The following is a 16,799-nucleotide window of genomic DNA, read 5'->3' on the forward strand; positions in this document are numbered from 1 at the left end:
ACGGCAGCATCTAAATCCAAACCTCACTGGTACTACTAGGTTCCACACATAACAAATCTACTGGCTGTTTCCGCCCAGATACACCAGCAGAACCACGCCTAATGCGATTATGGTGACCAGCAGGGTTGCCGCAGCAATGACCCCCTGCAGATCTACCGACTTGCGCACAGCCATCCTGCCGATGGGTGCCCGCTGCTCCTGGGCCTGTGGGATTGCAGGATTCCCGGCCACGATAGGCGCAGCACCGCCTCCGCACCCTCGACCGCGCCCTACTCCACGCCCCTACTCCACGCCCTACTCCGCCTCCGCACCCATTCTACGCTCAGAAATACCGGAATACTCGTGAATACCTAGACGAACAAATGGCTAAGATATCGGCCTCAGCTGTGCCCAGGACCAGAAACGAATTTTCGCCGATATATATCCAGATAGGTGAATCCTCGCAAGTTGGTCCCGGTATCTAAATATGATTGTGCCAACTTAGAGCCTTTTCAGATTGTAGCAATTCTGTTTGGGGTTTCCTTCTACCTAATCAAGGCTCATTCCAGTTTGCTTTGTCCTTATCTCCTTTTCTGTCATAAATTCTTCACCTATTCAAGAAGCTCATTTTTTGTTAGTTGGAACAACTAAAAAAATCATGTCCATGTTGTACTGGTGACTTGATATATTGTCTTTTTAATCACACTGCCGCCTATTTTTCTATTTAGAGTACAGTGAGGAAAATATCAACCTCCTGCAACCAACTATGCAGTAATTTACTATTTTTGAGCTCTCTGGATATCATATATAGATGTACATTTCAGTGCCTTTCTTTTCTGGACTACACTACTTTTCTTTTCAGATTTCAAGTGTCTGAATCTTCCGTACAAAAGATAGTCAAGCTTATATGGTGTTTCATAGGAGCATTGGTACTGACCATTGAGAATATACCTCTCTGCTACATGTATGCGATTGTCATAGTACCTAGGTTCAAGAAATGTTTTTTAATGGTGCTAGAGTCCGGGAAGTAAAAACTGAACCTTTTATGGTGAAGGATCATCGCGGAGAAGGTGAATTTACGCCTCTGCTTTATCTGTAACTGTTTCTTCGTGTTAGTATTAAGCCGCCTGGGAAGTTTCAAGAAAAATGTGCTTTGAAGTACCATATTATGCAGTTAGCTCAGGGATGCAACGATACAGTTATCACCATCCTGAGATGCCCTCCTAACTACTATACTCATTCATGTGCGTTCTGCTCTATGGCACACCTGGAACGGGGACGATATTGCTTGATAGAGCCACCGCCCATTATGCAATAGATTGGATTGGATTACACATTATCGTGTGCTTTATCAGGAGTTGTCTAAGTACTAATTATGCCAACCTTGAGCAACACTCTAATGGTTTCTCCACAAAGGATGCCTCCTGGAGCTCTACTTCTCTCCCACCCCCAACACCGGTATAGTATGAAAATCCTATTACTAAATAGCTTACTGTTTGATGCTTATGTTTGTTGGTGTAGTAATCATTTTTGAAGGTCCAGTCCCGGAGGATGTTACTCGAGGCTTCCGTATAGTCGAGTGATTTTGCTTTTGCATGCTAATAATACAATATAGATGGATATAATTAGCAGTTATTAGTGCATATTATTTTGTCTCAATACCATAAATTCAATGTAAAGGTTTGCATTATTATTGTCGAATCTAAATTACATTGAAGACTTGAACAGGGAATGATGCCTCTTTTAACTGATTGGTGTGCTTTCTAACTCTCTTTAAAAAGTAAATCATAGTGTAGTTGCATCTTATATTTTGTTTGGGCATGTAGGTGTGTGCTTCCTCGCTTTTCCCTTTCTTATAAGTTGTCCTCATTTTGTTGCTTCTATTTAGGTTTGGATTTTCTTCAACCCGCAAGACCCATCCAGTTGTGAGCTACAATGAATTTGTTAAGAGTTGGAGGAGACAACATTGCACATCAGAGGTACGCTGAATGTAGCGAGGCAACCACGAATTGGGTATGTTCACACGAGGGATGGGAGAGGAGAGGAACATTAACATTTTTCATGCTTTGGATGAAAATTTCAATTCATAGTTTCTCTGTATGTGCCAACACACTAGCGGTACTGATGGGATTAGGATGAAAGTAGCGCCAACAGAATCGGTAGGTTGGATGGGAAGGCGGTCGTTGCCCTTGTCCCTTGATGCTAGCCTACCGTGGCGGCCTCACTAACTTGCTCACTGCGAATACGAGTTCGTGGGGTCGCGAGTTGCTGCAGATTTGTTTTTATCACTTTTTACAATATTTTTTTATGTATCCCTAACTTAACGAGTCATTTTTAGCTTTGATTTTCCATATACACCAGCCTATATTGATTGCAACATCGTGTTAGTCATCCATGATCTCCAAAAGGATTTTCTACCAACAACAGAATAATTAGTACCACCAGTAACCCTTCTATTTAGCCACCTTCAGGATAATTGTAAATGGCATTTGGTTATTCATGTATACCACCAGTAGGACTCGGGATTTATGGATTGTCAATAGCCTCATATGATTGCTTGATGTACTTATATCGTGTTCTTTTCAGTCTCCATTTCATCTGAGCAGGGTGGTGAGGGACAGAACTGGTCATGTTGAAAGTCAGTTTAGTGCATCAAGGATGGGAGGTTCCGATATTTGCAAGAGGTGATGGAGGATGGTTAGTTATTATGGCTCATCATATAGCAGTGAAAGATGAGTACAAGCACAAGCTTATTCAAAATTTGCAGTTCTTGACTACATGGGACATATATTTTGTAATCTTTTTCATTTCTTCTAAAAGGATCAAATATGTATTTTGTTCTTCCCAATGTTCCGAAGGACGATGTTGGCATTGATATAGTATAACATACATTTACAATTATGAGTGCTCTCGATACTTGGTTCAAGACATCTTGAGGAAAGATTAGTTCGTGAACTTTGCATCTTTAGCTCTTCAATTAAAACCATCAATGATTAACGGGATCAACATTTATCAAGAAGAGTCTGGAAATGCCGAGTGGAGGAGAAGCAATGCAGGGGGTTGGTGGGTTCAACTATGGGTTGCAGGGGTCATCAAATTAGGCACGATATACGTCCGTGGGCGTGTCCGGACAATGACAAGTCACCCCTTGAATCGTCGCGTCCATAGCCTCGATCTTCATATATGATACCCCAAATCCATACTATGCATGCAACATGAAACAAACTATTTTGACCATTAACGAAACAAACAAACATATAAATCTACATAATCGGGACATAGATATCCACATAATCCGACATAGATCAAAAGAGCACCATAGTTAGCCGATGAACATAGTTCTAAACAAATGTTACTAAAAATTGTAACAAAGTCGAAGAGAAGGACGCACTTCTTCGCCACTTCCTCGTTGCTACGGATGTAGCCGTCAATGTAGGCATCTGTGGTAGGAGAGGGGGGCCTCGCAACCATCGATGATATTGGGGGAGTCAATCTAGCCAACCATCCTTCGAACGACGCGGTTTTGCTGCCTCACGAGCTTCGCCGCTTTCGCATCCGCTGCCGCCCTCTTCTTCACCTCGCGCACCGACTGCTCGAGCTCGAGGCGGAGGGTCTTTGCGTTCTTTCGATGGATCCGGCGGACGTCTATCTTTGTCGTCATCAGGGAGCTGTTTGTAGATATCTGTGAGGAGCTACTCTTCATCGGTCATCACTGACAATCAACAACGACATCGAGAGGACTATGCGACCGCCTCCTACGCCGGCGGCCTCTCCCTTGAACGTTGCCTCTCACGGCGGGCTGCTGGTGCCTCTTTTTCGGACATCCGCGTGCGTGTCGCCGGTGGGGCGAGAACGAGCACCCACTGATAACCTTTAGGAGCTATGGAGATGAGGGTTAGGAGGGCAGCGGTCCAGTGGCGCGGAGCTGGATGAGCACGTGAAGCTCTGCGCGGTGCCGAACGGGCCCGTGCTGGCATCCACGCTAAAATGGCGGGTAACAGGTGGTGGAGTTGAGCCCGAGCTGCCGCCCATGTCGCCCTTCGTCTCGCGAATGAAGGCGTTCACAGTCGTCCTCTTTGGCAGATCTGTCGCCTCCAATACCGCCGATGCTCGACATTAGGAAGGACAACGGGATGGACATGGGCTGGAGGGGAATCAATGGAGTGTGGATCGAAAGTGAAGTGAAACTAGGATTTGTTTCGGGAGGGGATTTTAGTGGGACGGAGTGGAGTCGGTGTGGGCCAATGTGGATTGGGCTGATGTGGTGTACACGTCTGGGTGCGCCCAGGCCTCCCTATATTTTTCCCAGATTTGGGTTGGATATTATGGATGCGCAACTGCCAGGCATATAGGGTTGTTATGAGGCATTGGTCAGCGTCGGTTTTTTGACCCGTTAGTGACCGAGCCATGCAACCAGTCTTATAGGGGCGGTTTGGGGTGCTCGGGATGTAGATACTCTCAGGTGGGGTGTAGTGGAGGTGGTTGGATCAACGGATGAAGAAAGAAGGAAAACATTTGGAGAAAGAACATCGGCAAGCGAGTTTGACTAAAACATAAATTTCTTTTTAGTTCGCTTAGGCACTCCTTTCGAATTTCCATGCATTAGGACCATACTAATACATTTTATTTGTATTATCAATATATTCGAGATAACATTAATTTACAAAATTGGAGAGATTTGTCTGGCTCCTTTTTTATGCTCACCTGGAATGGTAAAGAATTAGTAAACCCAATTTGTACGACGAGTATTCTCTGTTATATTCCCTCCGTCCCAAAATTCTTGTCTTAAATTTGTCTAAATACGAATGTATCAAGTCACATTTTGGTATTAGATACATCCGTATCTAGACTAATCTAAGACAAGAATTTTGGGACGGAGGGAGTACATTTTAAGACCTTCGACGTGAATTATTCGTGCCAACTGCATATATTGCTTGTGCATGACATGTATGAGTTGAGAAAGACGTTTTTATTATACTTGCTCAAATATTATGCCAATGAATAAAGTCAACATTTATGATATTATGCAATAATTTCTTAGAGCATCAAATAGATCTTAATTTGTAACCAATTTTTAATTGAATCATCATTCTATATTGTATTCATTGTCAAATTGTCTTTTTGTTATCAATTTAGGTTGCAAGGGAAGTGGTTTAAACTTTTATACGATTGTGATCGTACTATCTTTTCTCTACATGTGAAATTGTACATAATAATTGTTTACGTAACTCTCTAAAATATTTGAAAAGCCCGTGACAACGCACGGGCATTCTACTAGTAGATGACAAGGATGCTGTCCGCAGTCTTCGTAACGAAAGCACTCTTTCATGAAACTAGTAGATGACAAGAATGCTGTCCGCAGTCTTCCTAACGAAAGCACTCTCTCGTGAAATAAGAATAGGCTGCCGGAAAAGAAATCGACACTTCGCCCCTCAAAAGATCGGAATTAATAATAAATAAAACGTAATAAAAACGGCAATCCCATCCCCCGAATCGCCAATCGATCGCCGATCGGGAACCCCTCGCCGCCTCGCATCGACTAAACCCGCCCCCGCCCCCGCCCCCCACCGCATCCCCCACCCTCCCTCACTTTTAGGCTTGCCAAAAGCGATCGAACGGCACCGCACCACCCTAATATATCGCGCGCGTACTCGGGAGGGAGGAACAGGAGACGTGGTCACACATCATAATGGCGATAGACGCACCACCCTTCGCCCCCGCGGCGGCTGCGATCGGCCAAGGCGCGACGGCCATGGCCGCGTACGCAGCAAAAGGAAGGCGTGGAGTGCGATCACGCGACGGCCGCAAGCGCCGGGGGGTCGTCGAGGAGAGCGGCGGCTGGGCGTCGCTCCCCAGCGACATGGTTCGCCTCGTCGCCGCGTGGGTGCTGGTCACCGGGGACGTGGTGGACTACCTGGTCCTCCGCGCCGTCTGCTCCGGTTGGCGAGCATGCACGCCCGACGGCCGCATTGGAAGCCTAGGGAGAAAGAAGCAGCTGTGCCTCCGCCCGCGCGGCTGGGTCGCGCTTTGCGACGGCGACGCGGTGCGCCCGGACGACGCCCGCGCGGTCACCTTCTTCAAGCCCAGCACCGGCCGCCGCCTCCGTGTCCGCCTCCCGAACCTCCGGGGCTACAGGATCGTCGCCATTAGCGACGGCCTCCTCGTCCTGCTCCACAAGCGCACCACCGCCGTCCGCGTGCTCCACCCCTTCACCCGCGCAGTGCTCGACCTCCCGCCCATCGCCCCGACCTTCCGCGTGATGGCAGGGAGCCGGGACTCTCTCCTCCGCATGAACGCCGCCGTCTGCATGAACGCACCGACCCGCGACTACTCCATCGACGTCGTGGCCTGGTTCCCGGGGACAAACGCCGTGCTCTGGGCCAAGCCCGGCTACGCCAACCGGGACGCCATCTACCTCGACGTCGAGCTCCAGAGCGTCCTCCTTTTCCGCGGCCGTCTCTACGCCACCACGTGGACATCGGCCAACATCCTGCAGGTGTACCCTCCGAGCAAGGACTTTCCTGTGGACACCCCCATCCCCGACGAGCTCGGGAGCCCATCGTCGTGCCGCTACTTCCTCGTCGAGTCCAACGGCCGCATGCTGCTCGCTGTTCGGCATTATGTCTACGCGTACAATGCGCCGTCGCTCACCGCCTTCAAGATCTTCACGGTGGACCTGGACCGCCGGCAGCTGACCCCCGTGAGCAGCATCGGCGATAGTGCGCTGATCCTCGGCCAGGACAGGTGCCTGTCCGTCTCGGCCAGCCACTTCCCGTCCATCACCGGAAACTCTGTCTACTGTTCCTATTACCTATGCTCCTCGGCATTCGGTGTCCAGCTACACTCCCTGAGCAGTGGCTCCACCGAGAGGCCATCGGCGTGGAACCTCTTACGCGACGACATGGAGATGATTGCCTCAGCGCGGCCTTTCACCATTGCCGACCATCTTGTCACATACTGCAATCATCTTGAATGGTAAGTATCTACCTTGTATCCCTAGTTCCCTACTAGGAAGTAGGATCATGGATTCACGGTCGTGTCTTCTTTTCAGACGCGCGCCCTAATTTATTTTTTTGGGTCCCTCTTATGTATTGTAGGGCAAGAGGACTCATGTTTCATGAGTATCACAACATACTTGATAGCTTCGTGGAACTAAAGAAGAAAATCAGGAAGCAAGATGCAGAGCTGCGTATTCCATTTGGTGAGGCCAGGAAGAGGACGGGCAAACCATCTACTCTCTATTTCAAATAGGAACACTTCAAATACGTACTATAATTGAGTCCAAATTAAAGCCTAGGAAATTATCAAAAAATATATTTAAAGCTTAGGAAGCCATATACATGCATCTTCTCTCCATTTCAAGATAGTATACTTCGTATTAGCACTGTCCTATGGCAAAGTTTGTCCAAGTTTACAGGGAAAAAATAACATCTATAGTACCCATATATCATTACATTCATCATGAAATATACTACTCTCTCCGTCTCATAATATAAGAGCGTTTTTACACTACATATGGGACGGGGGGAGTATCATACTGGCATTTATTTTGGTATTGTGGATGTTGATATAGTTTCTAACAACATGGACGGGGTAATTATTTCTAAGTTTGACAAAAGACAAAACTAACGTGCATTATATTTTGAATGGAGAAAGTGTTATGTATACTCCAGCTCAACCAAGGGTATTTCTGTCCTTAATTGATTGTGAACACCTAAAAGATATTAGATGAAGAATATTTTGGTCCAATTCCATGGAAGGCTCGTCGTCTAAACTCTTATAGTCAGATCTCATCCAGCGCAAGAGATCTCCTCCAGCCCGTCATCTTTCTCTTTTCCTCAAGAGAAAATGTATTTGATGGGAAGTATCACAATCAAAATGTATCGGTCTGACACAAGAAAAGCCAAAAAATATTTATAAGTTTTAGCAATTGAGTTGTCAATTCTAAATACTTACTTGACATAATTTATTACTAGCAAACGTGATGAAGTGATTGTAGCTTGATTGCGGTAAGGTGACGGAGCAATACTCGGCAGTTGCAAGTGCAAAGTATCTTAAAAAGAGCAACAACTATCAAAAGCGCAGGCATGAGGATGGATATAGTCAATTATGTAATAGCTGGTAGCATAGGGAGATAGTAGTCTAGCTCAAAGTCATCAACTTAGATATGCATATATTTTGTATGAAGGTATACGTGCTTGCAATAAGAATTTGCGCAACATCTTTTGTCATAGCATCTCGTTTCAATGGGATCCTAATAGAAATTAAGGGTATTTAAGGTATTCATTTCACAGAGTACCAGAGAAAGCAATAACAATCAATAAATGTAATCCTAGTTACAACCATTCCTTTGATGTCTCGATTATTGACACTTGTGCGCCTCCCGTGCAGAACTATAACAAGTGCATACAACCTGCAAGTATGATCCAAACACATATAATATTCATGAAAACAACACATGGTTTAAATCTGAAATCATAGCATTTGGGACCTAGTGTCAAGCCTTAAGCATAGAAAATCACGGAAACATCAATCCCAAAACATATAGGATGCTAGGCATCAAACCTAACAATTCTGCAACCTTTATATGAGGGATCTCATCCAATTCCCATACACATATTCCTACATTGATGGAGAAGGAGTTGATGATGAAGACGATGAAGAACCCCCCGGCCCCCTCTCTGAAGGTCGGATCAACCTCCCGAAAGAGGTCAGATAAGGCAGTACCTTCGCCTCGAGAGACAAATCGCAAAATTCCGCGTCGCGGTTTTAAGGAGGGGTTATATGGGCGAAGAGGCGACACCTGTGGGCCCCATGCTCTCCCACCTCATATCAGTTGGGTCGTGGCCCAGCGCTGCGTAGGCCCCACATGTGACCTCGTGGCATGCCTCTGTGGCTCTTTCTCCTGAAACTTCTAGATTTTTTCTTCATGGTTTTCTTGGAGACCTTTCTACAAAAAAACACCATGCCAAAATAGTGACGAAAACATTGTCGGTCCAAACAGTTTTTATTCAAATTATAAAAATTAAAGGACAAAAATACAGAAAGAGATTTAAAAAAGTAAATATGTCTAGATGTATCATTTGCCCATGTGTCCATTTTCAGCGCTGGCACATTTCCCCTGAAAACCCATGTGGACGCAACCAAGCCGATTGACATGGGAGGTCATTCACCATGATCTGGTCAAGCTTCAAAACTTCTTGCCCTTCCAAGGACAACTCTTCACAACCTTGAGGTTAACCAAGGAGATCGTGATGCCGTACCCTCCACGCTAGACCCGGGCATGGACAGCCCGACATCCGGGTTGGCCTCGGGCTCGGCTTTTCCACCCAAAGCCTGGCCCGAAAGCCCGAAAATAAGGCCGAACGGGGCATAAATCATTATTTTATTAGAAATATAGACATAGTATATATTTTAAATATCCCCAAAAACATCATTTTAATAAGACTCCACCCAAAGCCTGGCCCGAAAGCCCGAAAATAAGCCCGAACAGGGCATAAATTATTATTTTGTTAGAAATATAGACATGATATATATTTAAATATCCCCCAAAACATCATTTTAATAAGACTCCATGACTCTGTTCATGCGTTTCGGGTCGGGCTGGGCTCAGACTTGGGATTTTGAGGTTGGGCTTTTCAAAGCCCAGCCCTGCAAATGCCAGGTTTACTCCACAGAAAGTCTCCCCGGCCTACACTTCATATTCACTAGCCAACCAGAACATATGGAGTACCTTGTGGAGTTTGTTGGTGTGCAGCATGGTGTCCCAGGGCTTGAAGCCAAGGCGTGGCCGAATTGTGCCTTGAAGATCTTCGAGGTGGACATCCGCCGCTGAAAGTTGTTCCTATCAATAGTTGGGGGTGACCAGGCCATATTTCTCAACATTGACAGGTGCATGTGTGTCCTGACCACCAGTTTGTCCTCTATCCGCGGCAACTTGGTTTATTTAAGCAACAGCTGCACGCACCAGGATACACGTTGCGAAGCCCGCTCCGCCTAGCCCCTCCCGCCGGCGGCCAGTCCGGCCCCGGCGTCCACCTCCCAGCGCCCCTTGCCGTGCTAGGCATGGCGACCCCCTCCCCCACTCCTGGGCACGGGCGGTCTCGCGAGCACCGCTGGCTGGACGGCAGTCCCCCGTCCTACGCCCAGGTGCTCCGGTCCCCGTCGCCAGACCCCGCCGCCGTCGCCGCGGCTCCTCGCCCCGGGCCGCGCTCGGAGATCCACCGCGTTCTTCCGGACGGGGAGCCTCTGCCGGTGCCGCCCGAGCCTGCGTGGACCACCGTCCGTGGCCGCCAAGATCGGCGCCCGCGCCCTTCCCGGCACCGCCCTCGCCGTGACCCGGCACCGTCGCGGCCTGCCACGCCCCCGGAGCGCGCGGATGAATGCCCGAACTGCCTCTGCCGCCCGTGGCACCCGCGCTCCGAATGCCGCCGCGACATCTGCTGCCGGCGTTGCCGTTTTTACGGCCACATCGCGCGCCACTGCACCGCCCCGCGCTCCCCCCGCTCCTCCAACTCTCCTCCGCCGAAGCGCCCCCGCCACCGCTCCCCGCGGTCCTCCAGCGCGAGTGTTGCCGGACCCAGTGGCCCCGCGTCCTCCGGGGTCGGGTCTGTGCCCTCCTCGCTCTCCCGGTCGTCTTCCCCCCGACCCGCGTCTTCCTCCCTGGCGCCTTCTCCTTCCCCTCCGGGCCCCGGGTCTTCTTCTTCGGCGAGATCCCCCCTCTCTGGCCACCCCTCCCTCCGTCCGGCTGGGGCCGTTTGCTACCTGCCGCGCTCCGCGGAGTTGGAGGCGTCCGAGGCGGCGCTGCAATCCCTGTCCCTGGTGGCCTCCATTGCCGGCAACCGCAGGGGCGTGTCCGTCGACGAGATTTCCTCTGCCCTCCGGAAGCGCTTTGACCTCTGCTCTGACGAGTTCTCTGTCCACCGTCACCTCCACCCTGCCGATGTCCTCATCCGCTTCCGCTCCCGCGACGTCCGGGCGCGCGTTGCCGCCTCGAGCCTGCACTCCCCGAGGTTCCGCCTCCGCTTCACTCCCTGGAGTCCTATCGCCGGCGGTGAGCCCGTGACGGTCCACATGCGGGTGCTCATTGAGATGCGCGGCATCCCCGACCACGCCTGGAGTCGCGCCTCAGCGAGTACCCTGCTGGCGCCGTTCTGCCTCATCGAGGACCTAGCCCCCGAAACGTGCTCGGGTGAGGACATGTCCGTGTTCCGGCTGTCCGCCTGGACGGCGAACCCGGACGGCATTCCCCGCTCCTCCGAGCTCCTTCTGCCGCCCCGCGATGATGCCGTGCTGCCGGATGCTGACCTCGACCGCGTGGAGCGTTTTGCCAGTTCTCTGTTCCGCTTCCCGGTGTCGATCCATGTCTCCGAGATGCAAGACTACCGTCTCCCGCTGCCCCCGTCGCTGCCGCCTGGTCCAGGCATCGGGGATGCTGGTTCTGATCGCGGTTCCCCGCCTGTGCCGGGGCCATGGCCTCGCCGCCATGAGTTCCCTCCAGGTCGCCGTTCCTGGCAGGGCCCTGGCCGTTCTCCGGGTGGCACCCATGGCGCTGGTGCACGCGGCCATCGCCGCCAGCCTCCCTCTCCCCGAGGTTGGCAGGGCGTGCTTGGCCCGCATCCCGATGCTGCCCCCCTGCGCCTCGGATCCCTGCCTCCCTGCGCCTTGGCCCCACCCTACTTTTGGAAAGTAGTGGGCCAGCATCGCCGTCACCTCATAACGCTAACCTTGCCCTGGCCCGGATGGAGTCGCGCGACCGCTTTGACCCTGTTCAAACTGCACCCCCTGGCACGCTGCTACCCGCCAGTCCCGACTCGCCACGTGGCACTCCTGGCCAATTTGAGGAGACACGAGAACCTTCCTCGTCGCCCTACCCGCGCATGATTGAGGCGTCGCTTCCCGAAGCACCCGCCTCGGATCCCCTTCCTGATCCTGACCCCGCGGTCGTTCTCATGGTCCCCGCCTCGGCTCCACCCACTGCTGCGCGTCCCGCCAGCCCCCAATCTGCTGGTCATGTGCCGTTGGTGGATGCCGTGGAATATTCCCCGACCCCCAACGCGTCCCCAGCGGTTGGGATTCGCGCGTCCCCCGAGAAGGATCCCTCCCCTGATCCGGTCCCCACCCCTGATCTGGTCTCCTGCCCCCTGGGCCACCCTACTGTCGTATCCGGAGCGGGCACCATCGCTCTGCATGGCCAGGTCGCATCACCTGTTGCCGTGGCCCTGATTGCGCCACGTTGCCCCGTGCAATCTGCTCCCATGCAGCCGGTGGGCACTGTTGACGTCCCCCCTCCCCCTCTGCTTTTGGGCTTCCTTGGCTCCATTAGCAGTGCTGTTACCCCTATCCTTGGCACACCAGCGCCGCGCCGGGGTAAGGCAGCTATGCCCCCGAACTTCACTCCTCGCCGGAGTACCCAGATCGCCAAGGGAGACCGGGGCCTCCACTCCGAGGCGAAAGCAAAGCGAGTCCTCCTACTCCGCCTGGGGCTGCTCAAGGATGATGAGCCCATTTCTGATGAGATCCTAGCCCGGTACAACAAGCTCTTCGACCGCCCTCTGGCCTCTGATGTGGTTTGGGCCTTCACGGATTTCTATGGCTGGGATGTGCCGCAGTCGGTCTTTGAAGGCCTCGCGCCCCTGTCTGCACTGCCAGCCCCCATCGTGGCATGATTGGCGCGCTCCTGCCCGCGCCCCACCCCCGTGCCCCCCCAACCCTTCTCATGGAGTACACCCCTAAGGTTGTGTTTTGGAACGTGCGCGACTTGAACAACGGAGCCAAGCGCGCTGCTGTCCGCTCTATAATCGCCTCCGTCTCACCATGTATTGTTTGTCTCCAAGAATCTAAACTTTCCCGTGTCTCGCCGAGCCTTGTTCGTGAAACCCTCGGGGCTGCATTCGACAAATTCTTCTGGCTACCCGCGGACGGCACTCGTGGCGGCATTATTCTTGCATGGTGTAGCAACAGTGTCTCTCTTACCAACCCCGTCGTGGGTGATCATCACGTCTCCGCGGCGGTGACTGCCGTCTCCGGTGGGGATCATTGGTGGCTCACCGGAGTGTATGGCCCGCAAAGCGACAAGGCCAAGATCTCCTTCCTTGCTGAGCTCCAGGACTTGCGTCACTCTATCTCTGGCCCATGGCTCCTAGGAGGCGATTTCAACATGATCTCCTCTTCCAGTGACAAGAACAACGATCGCATCAACCGTCGCTTAATGAACCGGTTTCGACGCTTTATCTCTGACCATGGTCTGCATGACATCTACCTCCACGGGCGCCGCTACACTTGGTCGAACGAGCAGGATAACCCCACCCTTGTCCGCAATGACCGCATCTTGTGCACTCCCTCTTGGGAGTTGGCCAACACTCACTGTCTGCTTCGGTGTCTCGCCTCTGCAGCATCGGATCACTGCCCGCTACTCCTAGATTGCACCCCTCGCTCTGGTGGGGGCAGACGCTTTCACTTCCAGCGCCATTGGCCTACCCTCGAGGGTTTCCACCAGACTGTGCAAAGTGCTTGGGCCTCTGTACCCCCGGACGGCGATCCCTTCCGGCGCATCTTCGCGTGACTCAGGGCCACAGCGCTGGAACTCGCGGATCACTGCCAGCATCGCCTCCCAGCTCGCAGTTGCTCGCGAGCTAATCTCTCGTCTCGATGCGGCCCAAGGCTACTGGCGTCTCTCTACGGCCGAGCTTTGGTTGCGCCGCCTGCTCAAGCGCAAGTACCTCGGTCTCGCTTCGCTGGAGCATTCGATAGCTCGTCAACGTGCCCGCCTGCGCTGGCTGTCCGTGGGCGAGGCAGCGTCTGCCTTCTCCAAAATTCGTGTCTCCCAAAGAGCCAGCAAGAATCGCATGCTCGACCTTCTCGTGGATGGCACGCGCATCTCTGATGAAAGCGGCATGGCCCGCGCGGCCTTCTCCCACTTCCCCGGGGTTCTGGGCCCGCCGGCGCCGCGCTCTGTCGCCCTTGACCTGACTGCAATTGGCCACCATTCCTTTGATCTCTCCGCCCTCGAGCAGCTGTTCACGCCAGAGGAAATCTGGGAGGCAATCAAGCGCCTTCCATCCGGCAAAGCCCCAGGCCCCGACGGCTTCACCGCAGAATTTCTCCGCGCTTGCTGGCCCATCATCAAGGATGACATCTGCGACGTATTCAGCAAGCTTTATTCTCTGAATGCCATGGCCTTCCAGTGCCTTAATGAAGCTTTGATCACGCTGTTGCCCAAGCGCTCGGACGCCGCTTCCCTCTCCGACTACCGTCCGATCAGCCTCATTCACATCATTGGCAAGCTCTTTGCCAAGGTTCTCTCCTTGCAGCTGGCTCCGCGCCTCGCCGAGCTTGTCTCCTCTAACCAGAGGCCTTCATTGCCGGAAGGAGCGTCCACGACAACTTCCTTCTCATCCAACAAACGGACAGGCAACTCCACCAACTTAAACAGCCTCGGGTCCTCTTGAAACTGGACATTGCGTGGGCCTTCGATTCGGTCTCTTGGACGTTCCTCATGGAGGTCTTACAGCACATGGGCTTTGGCCATCGTTGGCGCGAGTGGGTCTCCATCCTGATATTGACTGCTTCCACCCACGTCTTGATCAACGGGACACCTGGGCCTCCCATTCCCCATGGGCAAGGACTCTGGCAAGGGGACCCCGTCTCCCCCATGCTTTTTGCACTGGTCATCGATACGCTCAATACCATGCTCCAGTTCGCGGTCCAATCCGGCATCCTCAAGCGCCTAACACTGCGGCATGCTGCTTTCAGTATCTCCCTGTTCGCCGATGATGTGGTCATCTTCTGCCACCCCGATGTCGCGGAGCTCTCGACCGTCAGCAAACTCTTGGACCTGTTAGGTGCTGTCTCCGGCCTGCGCACTAACTTTGCTAAGTGCCTCGCCGCACCAATTCAATGCCCCGTCGACGTCTCTACCTCCATTGGCTCTACGCTCTCCTGCCCCGTCGTGGCCTTCCCGATCCAGTACCTGGGTCTCCCGCTGTCCATAAAGAGGGTGCCTCCACCCCAGCTCATGCCGATCATCGAGAAACTCACGCGCAAGCTGGCCACCTGGAAGGCCGCTCTTCTCAACCGCGGCGAGCATCTCGCTCTGGTTCGCCAAGTCCTGAGTGCCATGCCGGTCCACCTGCTCCTGGCCATGGCAATCTCCCCCACCATCCTCAAGAAGGCCAATCACATCCTCTTGGATTTCTTGTGGCATGGGCGTACGGATGCGCGCTCGGGATCCTGCTTGGTCAGTTGGGCGCGGGGATGCCGCCCTCTGGACTTGGGTGGTTTAGGTATCCGCGACCTCCGTCGCGCTGGAATCTCTCTTCATGTCCGTTGGCTCTGGTTGCAGGCTACTGATCCCTCCCGGCCCTGGGCTCACCTTAAGCTACCCCACGACCCTGAGGTGCTTCAGTTTTTCCGAGCCTCCACGATATGGTCCGTTGGTAATGGAACTTCCTGCCGCTTCTGGATCGACCCCTGGCTGGATGGCAAATCTATTCTTGACGCTGCTCCTCATGTCACGGCCCTCGTCCCTCGTCGTGCCCGCAACTCTTGCACGGTGGCTGATGCGCTTACAGATCGCCGCTGGATTCGTGACATCCAGGGTGCTCTGGGCTTGGCGGCCACGGTAGAATACGTTGGCCTCTGGATCCGCCTCCAGCAGGTCCAGCTGCTCCCCCGACCAGACTCGATCCGCTGGCGTTGGGCGGAAAATGGATGCTACTCGGCCTCATCCTGCTACACCGCCCTCTTCCATGGCTCCACCTCCTCGCCCACCTGGCACCTCGCCTGGCAAACCAGCGCTCCCACCTCGGTGCAGTTTTTCATCTGGTTGGCGTCCCTCAACCGCTGCTGGTCCGCGGACTGTCTTGCGCGGCGCGGCTTGCCCCACGAGCCGGCCTGCGTGCTTTGCTCCCAGGAACCCGAGACCATGTGCCTCATCCTGGTGGGCTGTGTCTTCGCGCGGGCGACTTGGTATGCTATTCTATCCTGGTGCTCTCCTACCACGGCCATCCCTGACGGCTCGGTTGACTTCTTCGACTGGCTAGACACTACTCTCCTAGGCACTCCGACATCGAAGCGTCGTGCGCTCGCCACCGTGGCCTCTCTCGTCGCGTGGTCCCTCTGGCGGCACCGGAACGCCGTCATCTTCGACAAGATTGCGCCCTCCCTGCCATCGCTTATAGTCGCAATCAAGGATGAAGCTCGCTCTTGGGCCTTGGCTCGAGCTAGAGGAATGGACATGGGTCTTAATGTAACCTGATCGTGTCTCCGAGGGCTGAGCAACCCTCTGTCTCCTGCTCACCCCGTCACCACAGAGCCACCATTTATGTGTACGTCTCTGAGGTGATCCCCCCGTAACGCTTGTAACTTCTATATTCCTTCCCTATCAATGCAATGATACGCCACCTAGGCGTATTCGAGAAAAAAACTTGGTTTATTTTACTCTGCCATGCATTCTCATTGCGGTATAGTGTCTCTCCTTCTCTCCGCTAATGAAAGTTGTTCCTATCAACAGGTTGGGGTGACCAGGCTGTATTTCTCAACATTGACGGGTGCATGACTGCATGTGGATCCCGACCATCAGTCTGCCATCGATTTGCGGCAACTTGGTTTATTTTACACTGTGGTGCATCTTCATTGTGATATAGTCTCGCTCTCGCTCTCGCTCCCCCCTCGCTCCCCTCTCTTTACTGCACCAAATACACGACATAAAGGAGAAGACACACTCGTCTGCGCAACGCTTCACCATTGTTGATCATCTTCTTAATATTGCCAGTAAGGGAACTCTTATTCCATGAGTATGACTCACTGTACCATGAGGT

At 52.7% G+C, this 16,799-nt stretch overlaps 2 protein-coding genes across 2 annotated transcripts; both read left to right on the forward strand.

Moving 5' to 3' along the window:
* Positions 1-5,668: 5,668 nt before the first annotated feature.
* On the forward strand, positions 5,669-7,230 carry LOC147971640 (putative F-box protein At3g25750). Its single transcript, XM_087524050.1, has 2 exons — positions 5,669-6,954; positions 7,077-7,230. The coding sequence occupies exons 1-2, from the start codon at positions 5,669-5,671 to the stop codon at positions 7,228-7,230; spliced, it is 1,440 nt and encodes a 479-aa protein (XP_087380176.1).
* A 5,413-nt stretch (positions 7,231-12,643) lies between these two features.
* Positions 12,644-14,429, forward strand: LOC147971641 (uncharacterized). The gene is made up of 2 exons (XM_087524051.1): positions 12,644-13,291; positions 13,401-14,429. Exons 1-2 carry the CDS (start codon positions 12,644-12,646, stop codon positions 14,427-14,429), a joined length of 1,677 nt encoding a protein of 558 aa, XP_087380177.1.
* Positions 14,430-16,799: the final 2,370 nt, after the last annotated feature.

The sequence above is a fragment of the Triticum urartu genome, chromosome 5A, assembly GCF_056163025.1.
Source record: "Triticum urartu cultivar PI428250 chromosome 5A, HENAU_Tu73, whole genome shotgun sequence".
Taxonomy (NCBI): Eukaryota; Viridiplantae; Streptophyta; class Magnoliopsida; order Poales; family Poaceae; genus Triticum; species Triticum urartu.